We start from the raw sequence: 26,517 nt of genomic DNA on the forward strand, positions 1-26,517 counted from the left end.
TCGAGATATGGTTACGATATGAACTTGTAGGCCATATAAAGTAAAATAATGTGCAACAACAACAAAAAAACTACCACAAAATAGTCAATCCAAGTCTTTATTACTGTTTCGATCGCTAACAAAATTCGGATGAACCTGCTGGGCGAATCTGAAGATGCCCTAAGAATTTAATTGGTATGTACCTACCAGTGTTGGGCTAAATTTAAATGGAAGGTACAATTAAAAACAACAATTGATTAACTGTTACGTTTCAGTTAAAAATTAATTAATTGTTAACTGTAAACTTAACATAGTTTTTCAATTAACAATTAGTCAATTGGTAATTGTTCCTGCAATTAAACTTTAATTAATATTAAATAAAGTAAATAAAAATAATAGAAGATGGAGGAGTATCACAGGGTAGGTCTCTCACAAGGTTGACTGATGTTCTTGCAAAAATACATAATAACAAGGAAGATCATTTATATTGTGTGCACCTACAGATCCAGTTTGAATTGTTTCTTACAACAATAAAAAATTATAGTTGCATTATTTTAATTGTACCTTGCAATTAACACAACTAAATTTAGATAAATTAATTGCAATATGCAACTAACAGATTACTTGCAATTGTGATTAAATTAATTGCAATTAATCTTTCAATCAATTAATACGATGATTAAAATATTATTTGATTAATGCCCAACACTGGTTTATACAGTGTGCTTAGTGCGAGTTTTTTAACGTTCTCGATAGCGTAAAAGTTGCCCAATTTTGTATGCAGTTGGAACAGCGCCCCTAGCGGCAAACGCACGCAAATGATCCAACTCCATACAAATATGAGCTAACTTTTACGCTATCGAGGACGTTAAAAAACTCGTACTAAGCACACAGATACGTTTTCAGTTTGACGGGGAGCATGAGACATTGCTGTTTTTCCAACCGTACGTCGTGCCGTATGATGATGTGCCCCACAGACACAAACCGCTAAGTTTCACCCCGGATCTTCTCAGTGGGTCGCGATTCCGATCCGGTGGTAGATACTGCACTGCTCTTGCTAGGGCCACTGCTAGCAAATCGCAAACAAAAAAGTTCCGTAAGCTCACCTACCAGCCAGTACGTGGCTAGGACCTCACAGCCCACCTGGTGTTAAGTGGTCACTGGAGCCCATAGTCATCTACAACGTAAATGCTCCATCCACCTTGAGATATAAGTTCCAAGGTCTCAGTATAGTTACAACGGCTGCCCCACCCTTCAAACTAAAACGCATTACTGCTTCACGGCAGAAATAGGCGGGGGGGGTGGTACCTACCCATGCGGACTCACAAGAGGTCCTACCACCAGTAAAATGATTAAAGGTAAGTTTATTTCAGTGACAAAAAATATACGTAAACATTATGGATGACGGTCCACCTGATACAATATTCCCGAATATAGGTAGTTAAAACCTATTTATTAGTACCTAAGGAAAGTAATTAAATTACTGAGATAAAAAAACAGAGATTAATTGGCCTAGACTGGATTTGGATAGCACTTTCCAAAAAAACGTTTTACTGGCAGACAGTTGCTGTCTTTGCTGGCATCCATGACCTACGGTGAGTATTTACCATACGATCGACAGTAAGCTCGTTTTGACTTGCATACGCAAAAGCAATAACAAAACCTGAATAAGAATTTAGTAAAGAAAGCTGTATCTAGTAACTTGCCCATAGGCACAGCCCAATTGCCCATAGACACAGCCCAATTGCCCATAGACACAGCCCAATTGCCCATAGACACAGCCCAATTGCCCATAGAAACAGCCCAGTGGGTCGCGTTTCCGATTCGGTGGTAGCTTCTGCGAAGCGCTACTCTTGCTAGGGTCAGTGTTAGCATTACTCCGGTTTGAGACCCGTGAGCTCATTTACTAGTTAAGGTTAAGGTAAGTAAAAAAAAAGTAACTTGTTTTTGATTTAATACACTCCCTGCCTCCTAGCGTCATTTTCCTCGTTACTGAGGGTCGTGACTCCCCCGCTGCATCAGCTTCTCCCGTACGATTTCTCTCCATTTGCTGCGATCTTTAGCTTCATGAAGGGCATTGTGGAAGTTGATGTTCAGAGAAGATCGTATTTGGTCCGACCATCTCGTGGGACTGCGTCCTCTGGGACGTTTGCCACCTACCTTGCCTGTCACCATCAGCTGTTCAAGATTGTGACCCTCTTTACGAGCAATATGCCCGAAGAATTCCAGCACCCTACGAAGGCATATAGTGGAAAGTCTAGTTTTGATATTAAGCTCTCTCAGAATAGACACGTTGGTGCGAAAGGCGGTCTATGGAATCTAGAAATTTTCTCCAGCTCCACATTTCAAAGGCGTCTATTTGGTCTCTGTCGGCCTTTTTCAGTGTCCAGTTCTCTGCTCCATAACTGAATATGGAGAAAACTAGCGAACTCACCAATTTGGTTTTAGTTTTTCGCGAGATGTTACGGTCTCTCCATATCTTGTGCAACTGGGACATTGCATTTTTGGCCATCCCTATACGTCTTCTTATCTCCTTTTCGCATGATCCTGTGTTATTAATGTTAGACCCTAGGTAGACGAAGTCACTCACGATGTCAAGGTTCAGCGTTCCAGTTAGTTCAACGCTGTTTGTACGATCTACAATAATTACTTTGGTTTTGCTATGATTGATTTTTAGACCCAACAGCAAACCGATATTCTTAATACACTACATTGAATTTAAATAATAGCTGAAATGAACATTCAGAACATTGCTAATTCATATTCAGGGTTAGACTTAACAGATACTACGATTCAGAGTAATCTATGTTCAGAGCTCGTCAGGAAAATATTAGACTTTTTGGCGGGAACGCGAGGAGTGAAGTTGTGTAATTTGTTTTACTAGGTCTATTTAGTGTTTCTTCAGGTTTAAATGTGTAATTACGATGGTTTGTTAACTGATTAGTATCTGTAAATAAATGTAGGAAAATTAAACAAAGCCGCTGGACGTAACTTCTCGGGATCCTCCAAAAAGTTCACTGAAAAATTCTCAGTAAATGACCACCATTTTACTGAGATTATATTTCATCACATATCATCTCATATTATTTTATTTCCTGCCATGTTTCATTTAATCAACTTCATTTCACTTCATATTATCATTTTTCATATAGTGCAGTTTTCATTAAAATTAAATAAAACTTGACCTAAGGGTCTTAGTTACCAGGTCATAAAATATATTAAAAAAAAAGGAAAATATTAGTCTATGGTAGATCACCTATATCGGGGGATTCCCTCGATGATGTACTTTGATAAGTTCTTATTATAAAAATATGGTTTCCAACAAGAGGTTCAGTATAATAATGATATTTAGCATGTATTGCGGGAAAGTGAATAGTAATTGAAACGGCACGGATGTCTAAAAGGCGTGACATCAGCAATGCTGACGTCACTACCGTCATAATTAGGGTGTTGCTTATGGTTGGCGAAGTAATAAACAAACCTATACCTGTAGAAGGTCATTTCTCTTTTCAAGTAGCCTGTTCTCGGTGGTTCGCATTCGCTTGTCCCAGTCCTCTGCTGCTGGGTCATAGTGTCCCCCTGTTTTACTGGGCAGAGGCCGAAATTCTCTTCCCGAAAGGAATGGGCAAGGTTTATTCACCGGTTATCAGGTTGCATCTCGCGATGCCCTCGTGGTTCCGTGAAGAGGGAAAGGATCTATAGTACAAGGGCCAATACTAGTAAATTACAGTGTATAAGAATGCAGCATGTAAGAATACAGTATTCTTTGTAATGAATATTTTGCAGAATCAACGGATCTCTAATATTCTCTAACTCGCAACACGTAATAAGAAATTTTGAAGTAAAGCTGCCAGCAAATAAATTACAAAATTTACTTTTGACACATTAAAGCCAGTGATATTTAGTTTACGATTGCGCAATGTATTTTAAATAGTTCGCGCACTCATCAAGTATACGTATTCAACGTACCTAATTTAGTTAATAATTCTGTTATTTTTAGTCTATTTTTGATTCTCAATTCGTATTTGCAAAGCTCACTAAGTTGTTTCAAGAGGTAACACTGAGCACTGAGCTCCAGAGTTATCGCGAAATTGATCATATAAACAGATAAAGTTTATCAAGTGTTTCCGAGAATTAATTTGTATTGTATATCTGGTGAGAAGTCATTGTGACTTAAGGTATTGAATATTTATTTATTTTATGGGCAATTATACGGATAATGCATTAATAAAACAAAGCCTTAACATTTCTTGCAAACAGTATTAACATAGTATATAGTAATAGTAGTAGGGGCATAAAGAAAATCCTTATATTATTTGCTTTTTTATTTAATTATTTGCAAGAACACCTCCTGGAGTGAGTGCCTTAACCAAGGAAAACCAATTATTCATATTCTGAGCTGTATTTAGTTTGGGCAGTTGTCCGTATGATGTCATCCTACTATCTTATGTGGGGGTCTTCCTTTGTAAGCTTTCCTCGTGAATCATTCCACGAAGTGATTGTTTTGGTCCATCTTTTATCTTGCAGTCTCGCTACATGGCCCACTCATTTCTATTTAAGTTTTTAGGGACGGTTAGATTATCTACTCACAAAGGGACGCCAAATATTCAGCTAATTTTCTTAATTGATTTCTGGAAAATATATTTTAAATTTAGTGCCAGTGTAATATAATTAAAGTTAATTCGTAAATAAAAAGGAAAAAAGTTGGGGCGCAATCAAATCAAACAATCAATACCGATTGTGCCCCGGACGCGAATTTAGATCGTTACGTCACTGTTTTGAGATACCTACTTTGTATTTCGTTTTTTATCTTTTAAGTATTTTTTTTTTAATAAACTGCGTTGCGAGCATCTTTGGTATCTAGGTACTTAATTTTGTTCTTAAATCGACTAGTAAATTTCCGGGTTACAGCATAAGTTAGGTACCTACGGTAGGAGACATTCGTTAATCGCTTTAGTTTTAATATTATTTACCATTGTTTTGTATTCTTCGTTCTACTTATAACCTATTGTTTTTGCTGTTAAATCCTATTTGTTTTCCAAGTAGATGTATTTTTCTGTATTAGCAAATACTTACTTCACTATCGACTGAGAAGTTTTGATAGTGTTATTCGTTAAACCATTGTTATTGTTGAGATCATTTCTGAACCGACTTTTAGCGGGCCTCGTTTTGTGAATGTCATAAGTTGTAATTGTATACCTACCTGATTCTGCAGCATTAGATTATCATCGAAACGGAGACGACTAAGGTATACCAAGATAGACCACTTAACAACAGGTAAGCCTGTCTATCTAATCTAGAAGTCGAACGTTCTGGAAGTCAAAAAGTAAACTACCTGATTTTAAATACACTTAAACATCTATATCGTAAAAGAGAAACACTGCGATTACGATTTAAATTGCGTGCAACTTAAGCAATATCGGGTACCTTAACCACATATCACCACTTCGGTCTTCCATTAAAATTTTCAGGGAACACTACTTAAAATTCATGTCACGCTGTTTCAGGATCATGGGATTTTTCACTGCCCTAATAGTTAACATCGTAGGCGGAGCCGTTCTTTGCATGGGAGGGTTTTTGATCCCAATCGTGGCACCACTGCTCGGCTTCAGCGCATCGGGAATAATGGCGGGAAGCATTGCAGCTTCAGCCCAGTCGTATTACGGGAATTTAATGGCCGGAAGCATTATATCAAAGTTGACTGCCGCCGCCATGATATCACCAACTCCGTAAGACATTACGTCAGTACTAAGTTTTTTTTTTATTGCTTAGATGGGTGGACGAGCTCACAGTCCACCTGGTGTTAAGTGGTTACTGGAGCCTATAGACATCTACAACGTAAATGCGCCACCCACCTTGAGATATATGTTCTAAGGTCTCCAGTATAGTTACAACGGCTGCCCCACCCTTCCAACCGAAACGCATTACTGCTTCACGGCAGAAATAGGCAGGGAGGTGGTACCCATCCGCGCGGACTCACAAGAGGTCCTACCACCAGTAATTACGCAAATTATAATTTTGCGGGTTTCATTTTTATAACACGATGTTATTCCTTCACTGTGGAAATCAATCGTAAACATTTGTTGAGTACGTATTTCATTAGAAAAATTGGTACCCGCCTGAGATTCGAACACCGGTGCATCGCTCAACACGAATACAGCGGACGTTTTATCCGTTAGGCCACGACGACTTCAAAACAACGACGAATTCACAAATGAACCCATCAACGCCACTGCCTTCTGCGACACTAAAGCGACAATATGGTTTCGGGCTTTTAGGGTGGGGCAGCCCTTGTAATGTAGAACTAAGACATATGACTCGTGTCTTAAAGTGGGTGGCGACCACGTGGGGACATTTACGTTGTTGATGTTAACACGTGCAAGCGTTATGGTCTAGTTCGACCTTTAAAACAAAATAAACGTAACGCCATCAGTATGCTTAGTGCGAGTTTTTTAACGTTCTCGATAACGTAAAAGTTAGCCCAATTTTGTATGCAGTTGGAACAGCGCCACTAGCGGCAAACGTAGGCAAACGATCCCATTCCATACAAATATGAGCTACCTATTCGCTGGTAGCCTAAAGTGCTATTTAAGCTACCTACGTGCAGACGGATACGTGAGCTAACGGGCTCAACTTGTCAGAATTTGCTAACACTAGCCTAGCAAGAGTAGTATCTCGCAAGTCGCAGAATCTACCACCGGTATCGCTAGTAACAATGACGACTACCTATTATCAATGAACAAAACGCTTTGAAAAGCATTTAGGTACGTAAGACTAATCAAATTACATGGTTAATGGCTTGACTATTCCCATGAAGGTAGTCATCTCTAGTCTTTAATGTGAATCCTTTGGAGTAGTATGTTGGCCCTAGAGTAGTTGGGACGACATGAGCTCAAAATAAATTAGAATGCTGGGCCGATATCTCTGTCTGCCTTGGCTGGCTGTTATGAACATTTGAAAAGAAAGCTAACCATCTCACTAGGCAAAGTCCATAGCGAATTTAATTCTAAAATTCGGAAGACAAAGACAATATTTATAACAAATATATTTTTAAATTCTAATTACCGCTTCATTTGTTGCAGATAAGTTTGTCAAAAACAGATAACTGCTGCTCGTCAATACATTCTGGATTTAAAATGTCTTAAATTCCGAAATAAATATGATGAGATGGGATCTCGTTTATTTCATTGAACACGTAAACGTTTCAAAATTATCTGCCTGTTCGATGCCTCCAATGAACACTACTCTAACTCAAAATTTTGAAATTTTCGTTTTTCACGCAAATCGCTTCACTATTTTAAAAGTATTACAATTAATCATTATTGATGGGGTTAGAAGCAAGAGTAAATCAGCTAGTTACACAAAAAAACCATAAATATATCTGCAATAATAAAGATTTTATCAACTTTTTTCGTTTAAATGCTCCTCCTGTAAATCTACGAATTTGGAGTTAGCGTAGTGTTCATTGGAGGCATCGTATTACAGTCTTTGATCTTACTTTTAAGAGATAATTCTTTATTGTGGAATGGAGTGTAATGTAATGTATTTAGAATGTTCTAAAGGCTCTGCCGATGTCCAAGAACAATTTCTAACAACAATTATAACAGATTAAATGAATTTTCAAATGATCTACATTTGACAGCATCAACAAGATTTACTAAAAAAAAAAACGGAACGCACTTGCTCATTTTCAATGAACATTAAATTGTGAAATTGCAGTTTCTTCTTTGAACGGAAAGCTTTTAGGAAATATCCTACTAACTACTAACCGGATATCTTAATTACCATAGCAAATATGCAATGGTAATTAAGATATCTGGGTCCATGTAATAGCCAGTTACTAAGTCTGTTTTACTTGCACATATACATATATACACCGAGACAATTCCAAAGAAATCTCTTTCACACTGGTCACCGGGCAAGTACCCATTTCTAGTTCCTGTTAGAAACGACAGCTCCGTTGTGGCCCTGACATAGTCAATGAGTCTCGATGTGCAACCACTATCAGTTTCACGATTACAATTACGTTTAAGGCTGACGAAACTAAGTCACCCTTATTGTCTATTATTTTTGCACTAAATACCCTCAATTAAAAGATGGCTGGTCCATAGAACGCCTCGTACAGGGAAGCGTTGATGGTACAAGACCGCGCGGGAGGCCACCAATGCGGTGGACCGACCAAATTAAAACTGCAGTGGGAGGTCCCCTAAATGAGTGCAGTAGAATGGCCTCGAGATGGCGCGACATCGTGAGACGCATCAAGTCTGCCCCTTCCAACACTACATGACGATCACGACCGCTCTTTCAAGAGTGACACGACTGAGAAGAAAGAACCCTCAATTTATAATAAACAGAAATTAAACATAAATGGATTTAGTTATGAATTAATTTATTTTTCCTATATACTAATTTAATGTTTCTATATAAATTTATGTTGTAGCAGTTTGTTCTTTGGCATTTTCTGCTTCTTGTTTGGCTAGGTTCTCCCTTTCTTGTTGTCTACTTCTCCAGGCAGTCATGTAGGTTCGAGGATGTATGGGGAAAAATCCTGAGAGTCCTGAAAATATTGAAAATATATACACTATCAGAACAACTGAAAATCCATTTTAGTTAGAAATGTATTTTCTTGCTACGATTCTTGTTTGTTTTATTAAGGTTTTTATTTTTATTTTATATATTTTTGCTCCATCTACCTTTTTGATGCTTGAGCCAACACATACATGATATACTTTTGTATATACCTTAACTTTACTGTGAAGATTGATTTTTTTATGGTTACAACTTACAAGTGTTTTATTTGTTTGAATATTATTTACAAAACACTATTATTATTGACTAATTAAGTGTCTTGTCCCACATAGGTAAGTACTATCAATATATATTCCTATTATTTTTCAAGAATAGGTCAGCCTAACTAAAACATGAGACCTTAGAACTTATATCTCAAGGTGGGTGGCGCATTTACGTTTTAGATGTCTATGGGCTCCAGTAACCACTTAACACCAGGTGGGCAGTGAGCTCGTCCACTCATCTAAGCAATAAAAAAAAAAAAAAAAAAGCCCTTACACGATAAGACTGACTTAGAACTCAAGTCTCAAGGTAAGTAGTGCCATTTACATTTTCAATGTCTATGGGTTCCAGTAAACACTTAATATGAGTGTGCCGCGATCTTATCCATCCAATTAATTATCAATTTAATAAAAACATGGTATCATAAGAAACTGATGGAGAAACTCATGCAAAACAAAAGGTGACCTGGAAGCCTTCTGTATAGTGAGTTCCACTACAAGTCTAGTGTTCTCTCCGGACCATCATAACAACTTTATCTGTGTTCTATTCGAAGGGAAAAGATCAAATAGTGACTCTGAAATAAAGAACTGTCCAACTTCAAAAGTCATAAGTAATCATAATTAAAAATTAATATTTACCAAGAAGTTCTGAAACCGGGATCGATACGTGAGCACCCTTCCCAAGCCAATACTTAAGTCTTTCCAAATTCAAAGCAACTAGCTTTTCATTATTGATGTTCGGCATTGGATCGTATGAACCTAGCTGCTCTATTACTGGCTGACTGTTTAAACGTCTCCTCTAGAAGAAAAAAACCTTAAGATGCATTGTTAAGCAGAATAAAATATTCACCAAATTTACAGTGTTCGAGAAAATATAGTACTAACTAATAAAAGAACAAGTTGAAATGCAAAAGTTAGGCTACTAAAAATTTAAAGTGTATCTAATAATGTTAGTTATAAAACTTGTTTTTTAAATATAATTAATCGTTCAAACTAAATTTAATAGGATACTTCTAACAAAATAACTCATTCGAATTTGATAAAAACGAAATTATTTAAATTTAGAATCTTACATGGGTTACAGAAATGTGAAAGAATGGTCGATTCGTGCAACCTTGGCGTATTAGGCGAATAGACTTCGCTGCTTTAGCAAAATATCTGCCGGTTCCACTAGCCGGAGGTAGGGACATATTTTTAATTTTGTATTAAAATAATTTAAATTGGATACTTTAGAATCGTGTAGCAAAATTAAGAAAACATAACCTTTATTTTGACATTTATTAATTGACAGTAATAGTAGTATTATAACTTTCCATTGAGAAAGGCGAAGGTATCCACACCACATAACTTAGTCTTTTAAATTTCCTTTATTATGGAAAATATCGAAAATGGTGTGACAAATGATGTTGATGAAATGTGGCGAAGAGTTTTATTTGAAGCTGTTATTTAATTATTGATTAATTTGGATTAAATTAAATGAAATAAGATTAGATGGGATGAAATAGAGTCTCAGTAAAATGGTGATTATTTATTATGATTTCCGTGAACATTTTAGAAGAATCCGGGAAGCCACGTCCAAGTATTGTTCCATTTTCCAATAAGTGCACCTCACAGTTGAAAAATAATCTAAGCAGGCAATATTTTCTTTTTAAAATTATGACTATTATTATTTTTCCCTACCTAAGCTGGTAGCGAGCGAGTAGGTGAGCTCCCGGAGCTAAAACCTGACGACGTTGCTAGCACTAGCCTTAGCAAGAGCAGTGCTTCGCAGAATCTAGACCAAAGCCCGGGCAGAGGGAGCTGCCTCGAAGCTCGTCCCGGCCCCCGTAAGGGGACGCGACGACGCTATGCGTCTACCACAGGATCGGAAACGCGACCCACTGAGAAGATCCGACGAGAAACTCAGTGGGCTGTGTCTGTGAAGCATTGCTCTTGTTAGAGCCAGTGTTAGCAACATTTCTGGTTTGAGCCCTGTGAGCTCACCTACACGTTAAGGTATAGCTGAAGGAGCCTCTCAAGGCAAACAGGCTAGGTAGGAAACAAAAGACGTACCTAAAATCACCGTTAGTAAATCGGGAGGATTCGAAAAGACGTGCTTAGGGCGAAGTCGACTGTTTAGTAGATTAAAGAGTATCACCTTATTAAGAAGTTAAAATGATGAAAATACCTTACTACTATGAAATGACTATATCCGATAGTTACGGTAGTAATACTGTATTAAATTATTTGGGATCGCTATAGATCTGTGAATATACAACTGTAAATCCGTAAACAAAATAATAATAATATTAAAGAACTGATCATTGATCTCGATTAGATTAAAACAATCATCAATCATGTCTTTCTGGAAAAAATAATGGACTTTTTGGCGGGAACGCTAGAGTGAAGTTGTGTGAAATGTTTTATTTTGTCTATTTAGTGTTTCTTCAGGCTTACATGTGTATTAACGGTGGTTTATTTACGGTTTAGTATCTGTGAAAGTGCCCAATATGGGAAAATCAAACAAAGTCGCAAGATTATATTTCATACCATATCATATCATCTCATGTTATTTCATTTCACTTCATATTACCATTTTTCATAAAAATAAGAATATAAATTAAAATAAGACTTGACCTAAAGGTCTTAGTTACCAGGACATAAAATCCCATAAAAAAAATGAAAATTTATTAATTAAAAATTTCAATATCATTAAATACAATCTATTGTGTAGGTAGTACATATTTTCTCCGATTTTTGCGAGTCTTAGTAATTTCGCGTATACTATTTAAAAAAAATTGCCAGAACACAAGAAACGAAACGTAGTTTTAATATTTAAGTCAACATAGACTCCACAGCTTGACGTCATATGTGGTTAGCTGTGTAGCATAAATTGAATCATTGAGTACCTATTAAGAGCTCTGCGTTTCCTTTCCCTACACGTCAATAACTTTCAATTATGATCATAATTACATTAACAAAACATCAGTCTATACTAATATTATAAAGAGGAAAGATTTGTTTGTTTGTTTGTTTCGAATAGGCTCCGAAACTACTGGACTGATTTGAAAAAATCTTTTCCATTAGAAGCCGACATTGTCCCTGATGAACATAGGCTACTTATTTTTATTTATTTTTTGGTTTCATGTGTGTTTTAATGTTTCCGAAGCGAAGCGAGGGCGGGTCGCTATCACTTGATAAAAGCAAAAATCGTGGTAAGACCTGGTTTACTGGTGTTAGGACCTCTTGTGAGTTCGCACGGGTAGATACCACCACCCCGCCTATTTCTGGCTTGAAATGCAGTATGTGTTTCGGTTTGAAGGGTGGGGCAACCGTTGTAACTGTAGTGAGACCTTAGAACTTATATCTCAAGGTGGGTGTCGCATTTATGTTGTAGATGTCTATGGGCTCCAGTAACCACTTAACACCAAGTGGGCTGTGAGCTCGTCCACACATCTAAGCAATAAAAAAAACGTTATTAGATATGCGAATAATAATAGTATTTATCGATCGTAGAATGCCCCATAAGCTCAAGGGGAAAATTTACAAAACGATCCTATTGTGCTGTATGGATCTGAATCTTGGGCTAAGAAAGTAAAGCATGGAAGAGGAGTGCACGCGGCAGAGATGCAAGCGTTGAGATGGATGGGTGGAGTGACAAGAATGGACAAGATAAGGAATGAGTATATCAGAGGAAGTATAAAAGTAGCCCAGGTGATTGACAAATTAAAAAGCGGAGGGTTAGCGTGGTATGGATATGTGATGCGTGGATATGAGATGTATGGAAATTGTAGTGCAAGGTGTACGCTCTACAATGAAGCAATATACCTAATCAAACAACTAAAAAGGTTTATACGAAACTATAAGCTCAATTTTTGAGGGATACATTTGCCTATCATACAGATTATATACAGCCTAAACCAAAAAGGTTTCAATGGAGAAAGAAATTAATAGTTTTTTTTTCATTGATTTAAAATACTAGGGCGTCATGGATCTATAAAGTGCTATTAAACCCAATTCCACGCTACGCAGTAGTTCACTAACGACTGCCGGCGACACAGCGGCGACGCCGTCTCATTTTAACTGGTCGCACTGTTAGCGATTTTCCCCTTTTCATTCACCGTACTGTAGCCTTCGGCAATAGTGATGTGAACATGTAGCTCGAGATAACGATCATAATCATATACACAAATTAATTTAGCTGATAAACACAAATAGATTATTGAAACACGTCAAAGTAAAATGTACACGCCTTTTGCAAATAATATTTAAGTTATGCCTTTTTGTGCTGGAGTCATGGTCCAGGCGGCTAGCCGATCCTTCGGCTGGTCGTAGGACCGTCGAGGCGATTCGCCCGATTCTTGTGGATTGGGTGAATCGTGACAGAGGACGCCTCACTTTCCGGCTCACGCAGGTGCTCACTGGGCATGGTTGCTTCGGTGAGTTCCTGCACCGGATTGGAGCCGAGCCGACGGCAGAGTGTTACCATTGTGGTTGCGACTTGGACACGGCGGAGCACACGCTCGTTGCCTGCCCCGCATGGGAGGGGTGGCGCCGTGTCCTCGTCGCAAAAATAGGAAACGACTTGTCGTTGCCGAGTGTTGTGGCATCGATGCTCGGCAACGACGAGTCGTGGAAGGCGATGCTCGACTTCTGCGAGTGCACCATCTCGCAGAAGGAGGCGGCGGGGCGCGTGAGAGACGCACAAGCCCGCCGCCGTCGAGCGGGGGCCAGGGAGGCGGATCTCGCCCTAGCCCTGGCCCTCTAAGTGTTTCGGGTCCCCCTCTTATGTCGATCTGGGGCCCGGCGAAGGGGGCCTAAGAAGACGACGTGCAAGCTGCTCTGCACGCGTTTTACGCAAGAGCATCCGGGTGATGGAAGGCCGGCTATCCTCGACCCACGCTGGTTCTGACCCAGCGGGGTATTTCGTAGGATAACCTATTCAAACCGGCACCATCTAGGTGGGCTTCGGACAGCCTGCTGACCGAGAGGGCTGGTGGTCGTGGCGCCGACGATCGCTGGCCCGGCGTCCCGAGGGGGAGGGTGATGGGAGATATGTGCTCCGCACTTAACGCTTCACTCTCCTCCCCTTGCCTTTTCATGAGTTCTGTCTCATGCGAGGGTTGGACGTTGCTTGTTGAGCGACGGGAGGTTTTAGTCGGTTCGACTCCGACATGCCCCACCCTCCATCCCCAGTGGAGGGTGGGAGTCCGGCGATTACCTCCTGACCAAAAAAAAATAATGCCTTTTTGTAACAAATCTGTCTTTATATAGCAAAAAAAAATTCAGCAATTTCATACAGGCAACCTAAGAATAATTTGAAATGTATTCGAAAGATTAATACTGAATCCCTTAAAAAACTTCTTTACTGACACGCTTTTATTAGCTCAGTATGCTTTTATGTTTGTATGTAAATGAAATATTTGAACGCTAACGCTACACGCTACGCTAAACGCGAAATAGCGCTAGATTAGGAAGTGGAAATAATATGAATATAGCAGTTTTAAAACAGATTATAGTGTGCTGGGCTGAAAAATTTAAACCTTTTTGTGAATTGTGAATTTAAAAAACATGGAGTATTTAAAATATTAGCTGTTCATTTTATTAGTTTTTTCGTAGGAAGCGTTGTTCCCTGCTTAATTAAGTATCCTGCTGTAATAGTTAATGGCACTGTTTTTAGATCTTTTCACTTGCTACTATATCGCCACCTTATTTTGGTCTTTTTCAGTGGACTCTTTTTAATATATTGTGGATTTGAGACTGTGATGAAGCTTGGTACATTTATGATGGGATGGTTTCTGTAAAATTATCATCAAAGTATAATGTGTGTATAGTTTCAAGAAAATGTTTTTCATACGTCAAAACGAAGAGTGATTGGGTTTTTGTATTTGGCAATGTAATGTTGAATAATGTCGAAAGTTTACGTTTCGGGGAGCCTTTCGCATTTTTTGTTTTTAAAACATTAATTTAATTTATTTAGTAGGTAGGAGTAAGCGGACACTGGAAGGAAAGCGGGTAGGTGGCTTACCCAACCACTAGCAATCTGTCTATTTATATCGCAGTTGTACTATAGAACTAAGACTTGGAATTACATCTCAAGGAAGGCGGCTTTTGCGTTATTAATGTCTATGGGCTCCGATAAACATTTAACTCTAGCTGAGCCGTGACTTCGTTCATTGTTTTAAGCTATCAAAAAAATATGTTAAAAAACTTATTAAATTAAATCGATACGATAACATCACTAAGCTTTTCCCGATCGCTACCATCGTCTGACCGACATAATCCGTCCTTACTACACCCGAGACAGATATACGAGAGAATTCAGTACGTGCGACAAAGATGGAAGATGTAACTAGGTCACGGGATAAGAGCAGATCCGGCGTTTTTTATTTAGCGTTTTGTAGCGACGGAAAATCCAGGAAAATAACTGAATGCAACTATAAATAGACGATTTGTTTAAAAACTTGTTTATAATTAATGACGTTTTAATGACGCTTTTAGCGATTTTGGTTACAGAGTACAATATTTAGATGTGATTTCCAATGTTTGCGAGAAGCGTTACGTAACTTTACAGAAGACCAAAAAAAATCGATATTTTTCAATTATGATATCAAATATCGACGTATACATGTTCTTTACATTCGATTATAGATGGATCTGTTACTGTTGAAACTATAGGCCTATTATTAATATTGTTGCTAAACTTAATCCAACTTTTTATCATTACACATTTAACATACTCGCAGAATACACGACAGTAGAGGTCAAATGGCAAACAAAAGAAGATCTAACGGAACCATAAATCTGAAAGCATTGATTTTCCCGCTGACATAACATCGAGGTCTATTCTCGTAATACTGGAAGTGCTGGAAATAGCTCGCGATTTATTTAATAAGAAGTATAGCGAGAGCGGGCGTCGGGAGCGACAATCAATCGCGTAGTCGGAGCGGCTGAGTCGTGGGGCTACGCGCATGCGCTCGCCGGGAAGCGATCGATGCGCCCGAGGGAACGCTCAGTGGTCGCGGAGCCGTCGCGCAGTCGAGTGCACAATGCGTCCCCAGTGAGGCGGGAAACGAGCCAAGCTGTATCTCCGCGAGTACGGTGCGGAGGAGGAGCGGCCGGCGTGCCGGGAGGAGTGGCGGCGCGGCGAGTGGACGGGCGCGCGCGGCCGGCTGCCCCAGGTGGACCGCAGCCCCTCACGCCGCAGCCCCTACCTCGCGCGCGATGACGAGCCCTCGCCCGCGCCCGACGAGCGCGGCCGCTCCGCCTCGGCCGGCGCCCACCACCGCGCTCGTCCCCGTCCCCTGCGCTACCAGTCGCTCGAACGCGACTACGACCGCTCGTACGCGCCGCCGCCACCCCCCGAGGACGACTACTACCGCCGCGAGCCGCCCCCCCTCTTCCTCGGCGAGCTGCAGTCCCAGAACTCGGATCTGCAACGGGAACTGGGCAACCTCAAGAAAGAACTCGAATTGACCAACCAGAAGCTCGGCTCCAGCATGCACAGCATCAAGACCTTCTGGAGTCCGGAGCTCAAAAAAGAACGGGCACTGAGAAAGGAAGAGAGCGCCAAATACAGCCTCATTAATGACCAGCTGAAACTGCTCAATCAGGAGAATCAGGTAACGTACGACATTCTCAACTCTTTGCCTGTTAGCAACATCCTGATTTACTTATTTTCTTACCCTATTAACCTGCTAAACGTAGCTATAAAGATATAGATTTCTTTTATTATCAATCTCAAAAAACTTATGTGCCATTTTTTCGGTCTTATTTTAATAACTAAGGTAGGTATTAAAAACTTAAACATGTAAGTATGCACATCTGATCTAATTTTCTTATTCGACATCTATTTCTTGACCATCTTTCTGTACAGCACAGGCCTCCCCAGGAAAGTAGCACGGTTTTACTTAGGTTTAGCTTTTGTAAAGTCTGCTTTAAATTCCAATGATTCAATTTCGATTTAATAAAGTTAAAAACAGCTAACAGCTCTAAGTAAATTAAAAGCCTGTTCACAATAAGAAAATGTCCTTTGTATTACGAATAGAATCAAGCGAATTTAATTATAAACAATAAAGGGGCAAGGTCGATTTTTCACGTCCCAAACAAATTAAAGAAGTAAATCAACAAACAAGATGAATCATCGGGGCAGCGCTCTATCCGGGAATTGGGGGCCGTCGCTTACGTCACACGCATGCCTAGAACGGCCGATTCTAGTTTCATTGATGCGCTAGTTCAATGGAAGAGGCTCGCAGAACTCTCCGATATCAAATATGCTCAAATGCCTATTATTGCACGTTACTTTCTTTATATCTATGTGGATATTGTTACGTCAAATTTTAAGTGACACTCAAGATCTTCTCGTCGACGATAAAGATTTCTTGATAGCGTAAATTAATGATCTCATTGATGGGTGTTAAAGTTAATGGTCCATGGACAGCAAAACATGAACGCCACTGTTCAAGCTGTGACATAATATCGCCGTCTGATGCACTGGAATAACAGCTGTCTTCACCACGGTTACGAAAGGGATCGTGCTAGAAAAGGAATAACTAGACGCTTGTGATCTTCTCGCTATCTCTTTCGCACTCCTAGTAATGACAGTGAATCTTTGTTTTTTTTATAACTACCCTCCACAAGCAAGCGGTTTATCATTCATTTCTGAATATGTTTAAATTCGTTTTGATTATGTAAGCTAATTTTGAATTTGAATTTGAATATAGATCACAGTTCCGATATAAAAACATGTAAAACGTGGTACCTATCCAGTCAAGGACTGATGTGCTGTGTGAAATAAATTCGTAACACGACAACATAGCTGTGTTTTTTTGTCTCTTTCTTGCAGTCGCTAAGTCTGCACGACTTGACGTATATGTCTAGTAAGAAAAAAACAGTTTATTATCAAAGAAAAAAATTCGGGCCAATACGAAATAATTGCCGTGAAATAAGCAGCGTAAAAAAAAAAAAAATTTACACTTAGTCAATACGTCAATCAAATTAGCGAGCTTAATCTTTTTTCAATTGATGAGACGCAAAAGCGACACCTCAAATATAATCTATAGAATGTACGTTGCGAAGATTCTCCTTCAAAACTCCTCCTTCCTCCTCATTTTTTTTTTGCTTAGATGGGTGGACGAGCTCACAGCCCACCAGGTGTTAAGTGGTTACTGGAGCCCATAGACATCTACAACGTAAATACGCCACCCACCATGAGATATAAGTTCTAAGGTCTCAGTATAGTTACAACGGCTAGCCCATCCTTCGAACCGAAACGCATTACTGCTTCACGGCGGAAATAGGCGGGGTGGTGGTACCTACCCGTGCGGACTCCCAAGAGGTCCTACCACCAATGATTAAGCAAATTATAAATTTTCGGGTTTGATTTTTATTACACGATGTTATTCCTTCACCGTGGAAGTCAATCTTGAACATTTGTTGAGTACGTTTTTCATTAGAAAAATCGGTACCCGCCTGCGGGATTCGAACACCGGTGCATCGCTACACACGAATGCACCGGACGTCTTATCCTTTAGGCCACGACGACTTCATTCGAAATATATTCAATACTTTTGAAGGTTTTACAGAAATAGTTCCCATATTCCCAATTTAATAAAGGCAAATTTTAATTTTGAAAGAATAAATAGATTATCCCTCAATGTATTGCAAAATATTCGTTTAAAATGATTTTCTTGTCATCGCAAAGTCTCTGGAGCTTAATATTCATTTAGGGGGGTAGAGGACTTATATATTCTCGTGAGAGAGCCCGCACGGGTAGGTGCCAACACCATGCCTATTTCTGCCGTGAAGCAGTAATGCGTTACGGTTTGAAGGGTGGGGCAGCCGTTGTACGGTAAAACTGAGACTTAAAATTCGAGCTTAGGTTATGAATGTCTATAGGTTCCTGTAACTACCTACCAGCCAGAGATACCGAAGTTGGAACATTAACCAAAGTGGATGACGGCATTCGAGCTAACATATCTATGGGCTGCGGTGACCATGTGGCATCGCGCTTGGCTGTTTCTGCACCCGTCATCTCAGCAATAAATAAATCGGGTCTCAAGCCCACCCCAAATATTGCCATTAACCATTTAAGCCCTCGTGGCGTCATTTTACGTTACGTTCATTTGAATTTCTGGCTCATGCATAATAATATCGTAACCGATTTATCGTTATTAGATGTCGGTAATGTAACGATGGATTTCATCTGAAAACGATTTTTTTTTTCTCGTACATATGAAAGCTTTTGTGGAGATCAATCACGCTTTACGCAAAATCCATCTGTCGGGCACTTTTAAGACGTTTTTTCATTGGTCCTAATGTGTGACCATTAACTAGTGATTACACAGATTTATAAATTTTCTAGATGTGATTTGATCACACGATGTTTTTGTCTTCATTGTGTAACTCGTTCCCATACATCGGCTCGCTGAGTTTCTCGCCGGATTTTCTCAGCGGGTCGCGATTCCGATCCGGTAGTAGATGCATTCGCGAAGCAGCTGCCCTTGGGCTGTTAGGTCTCCTTCGGAGGCGCTCAGGCAGCTATTAGCTAATCCCATCCCTCCTGGCTTAGCCTTTGCTCGCCCACCTGTCCTGGTGAAACTGGAAAGGCCTCCCTGCCACCAATAATCCTTCCTTCCTAAAACAAAAAAAATAATTGCCCGTGAACATATTTTAAATAAGTATTTATTTAGAAATAAGTAAGAAATATCATGTTTTTCTATATTTTTGATACTGGTCAAAATATTAGAGCGAAGTTATTTAATTATTCTACTGTCATCGGTCCTTTGTGGGTTGTGAAGTTTCAAGTAGAATAAATAAATACCACTTCTTAAATGAACGAATTCTATATTATGTATGTTTTCATTTTGTTCTTCGACAGCAGACGAATATTGTGTGGTCTTCGTTGGTTTTGGACCAAAGAAATGTTAGGGGACAAAAAGAAACTATAGATGTTTGTCTGTAAGTCTCTACTGAAAATAAGGCCCTTACTCATAAAATCAATGTAGATATCCCGTGAAAGTCAAAGGAAGTATGATTTATATTCGTTGGCCTAGGGCTTAGGGCATACTTTTGCGATGGGACGTTCAACTCGTCTAGATAATATTCTTGATTCTTGTGCCAAATTCCTTCACTTGGCACGCCGTCAAATATACTTGAATGTTGATTAAGTTTTGGTGTTCAATTTACATTGTTCCTTTTGTAATGAGCATTTTTAACTGCTTCTGAGTTTTAATTCAATGTGACTGAAACTGAAGTGAAAGTTTTTAAAGTTCGGTTCATTGTTATTAATGGAAATTAGTTTGGTCATTTTTGTATTGCGTTTTCTATTTTGTTTTGTAATAGACCTTTCGGAAAGAAAACCATCATCATCATCAGCGTATCGACGTCCATTGCTGGACATAGGCCTCCCCCAGGTCTCGCCACAATGACCGGTCCTGCTACCTTATTTATCTATTCCGTGGTACCACCACCCCGCCTATTTCTGCCGTGAAGCAGTAATGCGTTTCGGCTTGAAGGGTGGGGCAGCCGTTGTAACTATATTGAGACCTTAGAACTTATATCTCAAGGTGGGTGGCACATTTACGTTGTAAATGTCTATGGGCTCCACAACCACACCAGGTGGGCTGTGAGCTCGTCCAACTATCTAAGCAAAAAAAAAAATTTTTTTTTTTTAAATGTACCTAGGACGACCTTTTTCAGCGACTCCCAATAATCAAATGACCAAAAGTAGCTTAGAAAGGGACAAACTTATCCATTGGTCTCTTTCACTCCGTCCCCTTCCTCTACGTCTTTTCGGTTTGAAAATATTATTCGATGTTTTCCAGAAAACACATTTTTGGGTCGGGTCCCTATAATACCAAAGGTGCGATATGCTGTGGCTGTAGTTCTGTGACCAAACTTCGTTAACTAACAAAGAAATATTGCGACGAATGTCAGACAGAGCAAACACAAAAACTTTCTCCTGATAAATTCGATTTCGTCTCACTGCCTCTAAGTACTCTTTTCGGTGTGTGTGAGTTAGGATTGTTCTTGAAATACAATTTGTTCACGCAATAACCTTGTGTGGGTGCAGGATGAAATCCATTAATACACTAAGCTAGATCATATGGCCAGACGGTCGTCGTGGATTGAGTAAGTAAATCTAGGACAATTGGTAATAAGAATTAGGTTAAGAATAGAGTTAAATGTTATAATAATATTTTAACGTTCATTGAAACATCAATAACAAATTGTATGTAGTGTTATTATTAAAGAATTTAACTTTAACCTGGTAAACTTTCTGTCAAAATAAGTAAATATAACTAATTTCTATATATAGGTACCAACTACTTCCATTTGACTCCATACAGAAGAGGACCGTTCGGATTGTTGATAATCCCATTCTCACGGATCGCTTGGAACCTCTGGGTCAGCGGAGGGACTTCGGTTCTCTCTATACTTTGTACCGTATGATCCATGGGGAGGAATTGTTTGAGATAATCCCATCATCTCGTTTTTACGATCGCACCGCCCGCCACCGGAGTAGAGTTCATCAATACTACCCGGAGCCACTGCGTTCATCCACAGTGCGTTTCTAGACATATTTTTTGCCACCTACCATCCGGCTTTAGAATGAGCTCCCCTCCACGTTGTTTCCCGTGCGCAATGACATGTCCTTCTTTAAACGAGGCTTGTGGAGAGTACTTAACGGTAGGCAGCGGCTTGACTCTGCCCCTGGCTTACTGAGGTCCATGGGCGACGGTAACCACTCACCATCATGTGAGCTGTATAATTATCTGCCTACAAAGGCATTAAAAAAAAAGTTATAATAATAATTCTCAGATCTGACAGTGGTACAGTGGGTCATAGAATATGGTCTATTCCCAATGAATCATTGTAGAAATTTGGAGGGAGTGAGGAGATTAAGCAGGAAATATACTGAGATTAGTGATAGCACAGATATCAGTATAATATAATATAGGTAGTTCTGGCTACAGAAGGGCGTAGTCACCTATTCGTGTTATTATCATTGTCCAGCAAGAAACCACACCCGGCTCGATCATAAGACCAATGTATCCGGAAGTACCAACAATTTACGCAGTTCACTCAAACAAGCAACGTCGCCACTGTACTGTGTACTTGTACTGGTGGTAGGACGTCTTCTGAGCCCGCATAGCTAGGTACCACCACCCTGCCTATTTCTGCCGTGAAGCAGTAATACGTAACGGTAAGGTTTGAAAGGTAGGACAGTCGTTGTACTGTAAAAACGGAGACCTTAGAACTCATGTCTCGAGGTAGTTTTTATTTATTGCTTAGATGGGTGGACGAGCTCACAACCCACCTGATGTTAAGTGGTTACTGGAGCCCATAGACATTTACAACGTAAATGTGCCACCCACCTTGAGATTTAAGTTCTAAGGGCTCAGTATAGTTGCAACGGCCGCTCTACCTTTCAAGCCGAAACGTATTACTGATTCACGGCAGAAATAGGCTGGGCGATGGTACCTACCCGTACGGACTCTATGGGCTATATAACTACTTAACACCAGGTGGGCTTTGAGCTCATTTATGCAGTAAAAAAAATAAAAAAACAGTGTACCAATCGCACAACGATACGCTTCCGAAATCTGAAACCGTTATCGCTAATTCGGAACATGTTAATTTAGGCTTTAGCATTTCAATTTTTGTTCATTCGAGCCTTATTCCGAGAAGTCAGAGTCAACAGGTTCAAGAGAGAGGTTTTCGAACTACATGTTTTGGCCACGAGCCAGCCTCTACAGCCGTCGCGGCGCCAACCTTCAGCCCGGAACAAATAAACGAACGTTTTTAATGAAATTCTTCATTAGTAGACAGAGGTCACGACTATATTACGTGAAAGCTGCCTGAGCTTTTGTGTACGCACTATAAGAGTTGTTCAACGTTTTAGCTAAGCTAATTTCCCAAATTCTAGGAAGGAAGTTCTCTTATGAAAGCGCCTGTGAACTTAATGACGAAACTACCTAGTTCGGCAGAAACTAGAACCGGCCGTTCTAGGCATGCGTGTGACGTAAGCGACGGCCCTTAAATCCCGGATAGAAAGCTGCTCCGATGATTCATCTTGTTTGTTGATTTGCTTCTTTAATTCGTTTGGACGTGAAAAATCGACCTTGCCCTCTATTGTTTATAATTAAATTACAGAAAAAGAGGAAGGGTGATTTGAAATTTCGACGCTTTCGACCTTATCCCTCGAGGTGGCTTTATTGAGGTTAAGGATTTCGCCGAGCAGTGGCTGTGTTGTCGGCTACCCAAGCATAACTGAAGGGCTCGCCCCCACAAAGACCGGAGGGAAGGGATACGATTTTCATAGTAAGTTTCCGAGTGTTTCAAAAGTGAGCACAGATTTTTTAGGGATATTTTCGTGATAGGAAATAGAACAGTCCGCTTGTCCACATTTCTATACTAGCGGACTTCTTAAATGACGATCAGACGCGGCTCTGCGGATCACGACGACAATTGACGTACGGGCCAATCTATGCTAATATTATAAATAAAGCTGTAAAGTTTGTTTGTTTGAACGCGCTAATCTCAGGAACTGCTGGTCCGATTTGAAAAAATTTTTCAGTGTTAGATAGCTCATTTATTGAGGAAGGTTATAGGCTATAGAACATTACGGTAAGGGCAATACAAGTGGAGCGCCAATAAATTATGTTTTAAAATAAGGGTTTAAATAGCTCCAAAAGCATTCTATAATTCAAAAATATTTTCACATTCTACGTAAATGAAGTGGGGGTAAAATTTAGCGTTATGCCAAAGTAACTATTCCATGCGGACGGAGTCGCGGGCAAAAGCTAGTTTAAAATAATTCGCTATCAGACTTCTCTGCACTAAATCGACCTTCAGTCGTTAATGGTCTAATTGTTTATTCATTTAATGGGTGCACTCGATGCTTTTGTTACGTCAATCAGCTAGCAGATCTGGTGTCGCAACAGCTGTTACCTATTGAACAGTCGGTTCGTTCTCTGTCGTCTGGTTCGTGTACGGCTTTTAAGAAGGCATTGAAAATACTCACTACCGCCAGTCACATTCCATTTCTTTAGTTTTCTTTATTTTCAAATCACCTGTCAAGTCTTTTTTTCAGTCTATGTCTAGTTATTATAGGTCGTATCTCCTGTCAAAGACACTCCACGGAACTCGTCCCAATTAATAAGGTCGGTTTAACAGTCGGTTCTTTCTCTGTCGTCTGGTTCGTGTACGCTTTTAGGAAGGCATTGAAAACACTCACCACTGGCAGTCACGTTCCATTTCTTTAGTTTTCTTTCTTTTCAAATCACCTGTCAAGTCTTTTTTTCAGTCTATGTCTAGTTATTATAGATCGTATGTCCTGTCAAAGACACTCCACGAAACTCATCCCAATTAATAAGGTCGTAGACTACAATTCAGCAGCGCAAGACCAATCGTTGTGGTGGGGGGTGGGGGACATATTTTTATTTTTATTTTTATTGCTTAGATGGGTGGACGATCGCACAGCCCACCTGGTATTAAGTGGTTACTGGAGCCCATAGACATCTGCAACGTAGACGCGCCACGCACCTTGAGATACAAGTTCTAAGGTCTCAGTATAGTTACAACGGCTGTCCCACCCTTCAAACCGAAACGCATTACTGCTTCGCGGCAGAAATAGGCAGGGCGGTGGTACCTATCCGCGCGGACTCACAAGTGTTCCTACTACCAGTAAAATGTCTGCAGTAAGATATGTCCTATAGTGGACGGATAATAATGTATGAGTAGAACTGTCTTAGATAGCAACCTAGCTCACTATGGATCCAGCATAAACGAAAACACAATATAAAGAGCAAATCGCTAAGCTATAAAGCTATCATGAAATCAAAACCAAACTGATGTACGGTTTAGAGCGAAACCAACTTTATTGCCTTTAAAGCAAAGACGATTCTGACATTCAGGACATAGGACGTTTTCAAAGTAACGAAAGGATATTGACGACGCGCAGAATCCCGAGCAAACATAGATATTAAGTTACTTTGTTTTGATGATAGAGAGGTTTATGTGCCTCTGTTTACTCGATATTGTCTTATAGGGCACTTATGATATCCGATTACTATACATCATCATAGTCGGTTACTCTTGGCAGAGCAGTTGTGGTCATTTGGGATCCCTGTTTATTAAAGCCTTGACAGCTGTTCTCCATACAGAACTAAGGCTTGGCGCACAACCTCGTTAAATGGGGTTTTGGTAAGGATTTTCATCTGATCAGTCCAGCGCATAGGGTTTCGTCCACGAGATCTTTTACCATTAACCATACTTACTATATATAGTGACTAGCTTTTGCCCGCGACTTCGTCCGCGTGGAATAGTTCACAAATAATGCTTTATTTTAAAACAAATTTGGTTAGCATAAAAAACGTTATAGTGAGCCAACCATAAAATATAGGCATAATATGCTGTCGCGGACTTTTTTTTAGATCTTTTAAAGGGGAACAATTCTGTCGTACATTATTTTAGCGAAACTTTAACCGTTTCTGCAGCGCACGCTGCGGAAGCTCCCAAAAGGGAAAAAAACGATTTTGAAGTATTCTTTGTTGGTACTCCGCTTGTATTGGTCTTAGCGTGATGTTATTATGTTATAGCCTATAGCCTTCCTCGATAAATAGAGTATCTAACACTGAAAGAATTTTTCAAATCGGACCAGTAATTCCTGAGATTAGCGCGTTCAAACAAACAAACTCTTCAGCTTTATAATATTAGTACCTAAATAAACCTATATAACATATTAACTGTCTCACGTCTAAAGTTAGCGTCTCGTCAATTGCGACGAAAATACAAACCCCTAGACATAGCCTAATGAGTTTCTCGCCGGATCATCTCAGTGGGTCGTGTTTCCGATCCGTTGGTAGATTCAGCGAAGCACTGCTCTTGGTAGGGCTAGTGTTAGCATATTCTTTCAGGTTGAGCCCGTGAGCTCACCTACCGATCCGCATGAAGTTGGAATAGCCCTTTACGGCGAATAGGTAGGGAAAAAAACTAGCGTAACCTTAAAAGGTAAATGGCACGCTAAATGTTTTGAAGTCGCCGTAGCCTAAAGGATAAATCGCCCGGTGCGTTCGTATCGAGCGATGCGACAGTGTTAGTGTTCGAATCCAGCAAGCAGGTACCAATTTTTCTTACTTAATTCAAGCTCTTTTTTTATGCTGAAAGTTTGTCAACACAGGTAAGAACAATGGATCATTATGAAGTTTGGGTTACAGTGGCTTTGGCTTTGGCAGTGGATTTGCGCTTTGACAAACTTTTATAAAATAACGAAGGTTTGGGGTTCACGGGCTCTTAGACTATTAGCTTCGATTCGTGAACCTTGTCTTGGTTCATTGGACATGTTTCGGTTACGAGTCATCGCACGTGGAAAGTCGAACGAAATAAAACAATAGAAGTGACCGTACTTTAATTTATACCTGTAATAGCCATGTGCTATTACGTCATAACGTTGACAAATATATTTAGACCCGGCTCACGGAATGCTGGATACTGGTGGTAGGACCTCTTGTGAGTCCGCGCCCGTAAGTACCACCGCCCTACCTATTTCTGCCGTGAAGCACTAATGCGTTTCGGTTTGAAGGGGCGGACAGCCGTTGTAACTATACTTGAGACCTTAGAACTTATATCTCAAGGTGGGTGGCGCATTTACGTTGTAGATGTCTATAGGCTCCAGTAACCACTTAACACCAGGTGGGCTGTGAGCTCCTCCACCCATCTATGCAATAAAAAAAAATGACAAGTTGACTCATCTATAATTGGTCTG

General features: G+C 39.9%; 2 protein-coding genes and 1 long non-coding RNA gene across 8 annotated transcripts in view; 2 read left to right on the forward strand and 1 right to left on the reverse strand.

Moving 5' to 3' along the window:
• Nucleotides 1-5,568: 5,568 nt before the first annotated feature.
• On the forward strand, nucleotides 5,569-7,152 carry LOC149499704 (uncharacterized). The gene is made up of 2 exons (XR_016325572.1): nucleotides 5,569-5,708; nucleotides 7,062-7,152. It is a non-coding gene; the product is annotated as an uncharacterized LOC149499704 (long non-coding RNA).
• A 1,199-nt stretch (nucleotides 7,153-8,351) lies between these two features.
• Nucleotides 8,352-10,053, reverse strand: mRpS16 (mitochondrial ribosomal protein S16). Its single transcript, XM_028175397.2, has 3 exons — nucleotides 9,842-10,053; nucleotides 9,408-9,567; nucleotides 8,352-8,536 (listed from the first exon to the last, which is right to left on the reverse strand). The coding sequence occupies exons 1-3, from the start codon at nucleotides 9,956-9,958 to the stop codon at nucleotides 8,409-8,411; spliced, it is 405 nt and encodes a 134-aa protein (XP_028031198.2). The 5' UTR covers nucleotides 9,959-10,053; the 3' UTR covers nucleotides 8,352-8,408.
• A 5,626-nt stretch (nucleotides 10,054-15,679) lies between these two features.
• The window catches only part of LOC114243796 (uncharacterized), a 70,143-nt gene continuing 59,305 nt past the window's right edge, over nucleotides 15,680-26,517 (forward strand). For 4 of the 6 annotated variants that reach the window (XM_028175411.2, XM_028175409.2, XM_028175410.2 and 1 more), the window contains exon 1: nucleotides 15,680-16,369. In XM_028175411.2, the coding sequence (XP_028031212.2) occupies nucleotides 16,247-16,369 (123 nt within the window). In that variant the 5' untranslated portion in view covers nucleotides 15,680-16,246. The remainder of the gene's footprint in view (nucleotides 16,370-26,517) is intronic. The other 2 variants (XM_028175412.2, XM_089739205.1) reach the window with 2 other exon arrangements.

The sequence above is a fragment of the Bombyx mandarina genome, chromosome 28 (assembly GCF_030267445.1).
Source record: "Bombyx mandarina strain Sakado chromosome 28, ASM3026744v2".
NCBI lineage: Eukaryota > Metazoa > Arthropoda > Insecta > Lepidoptera > Bombycidae > Bombyx > Bombyx mandarina.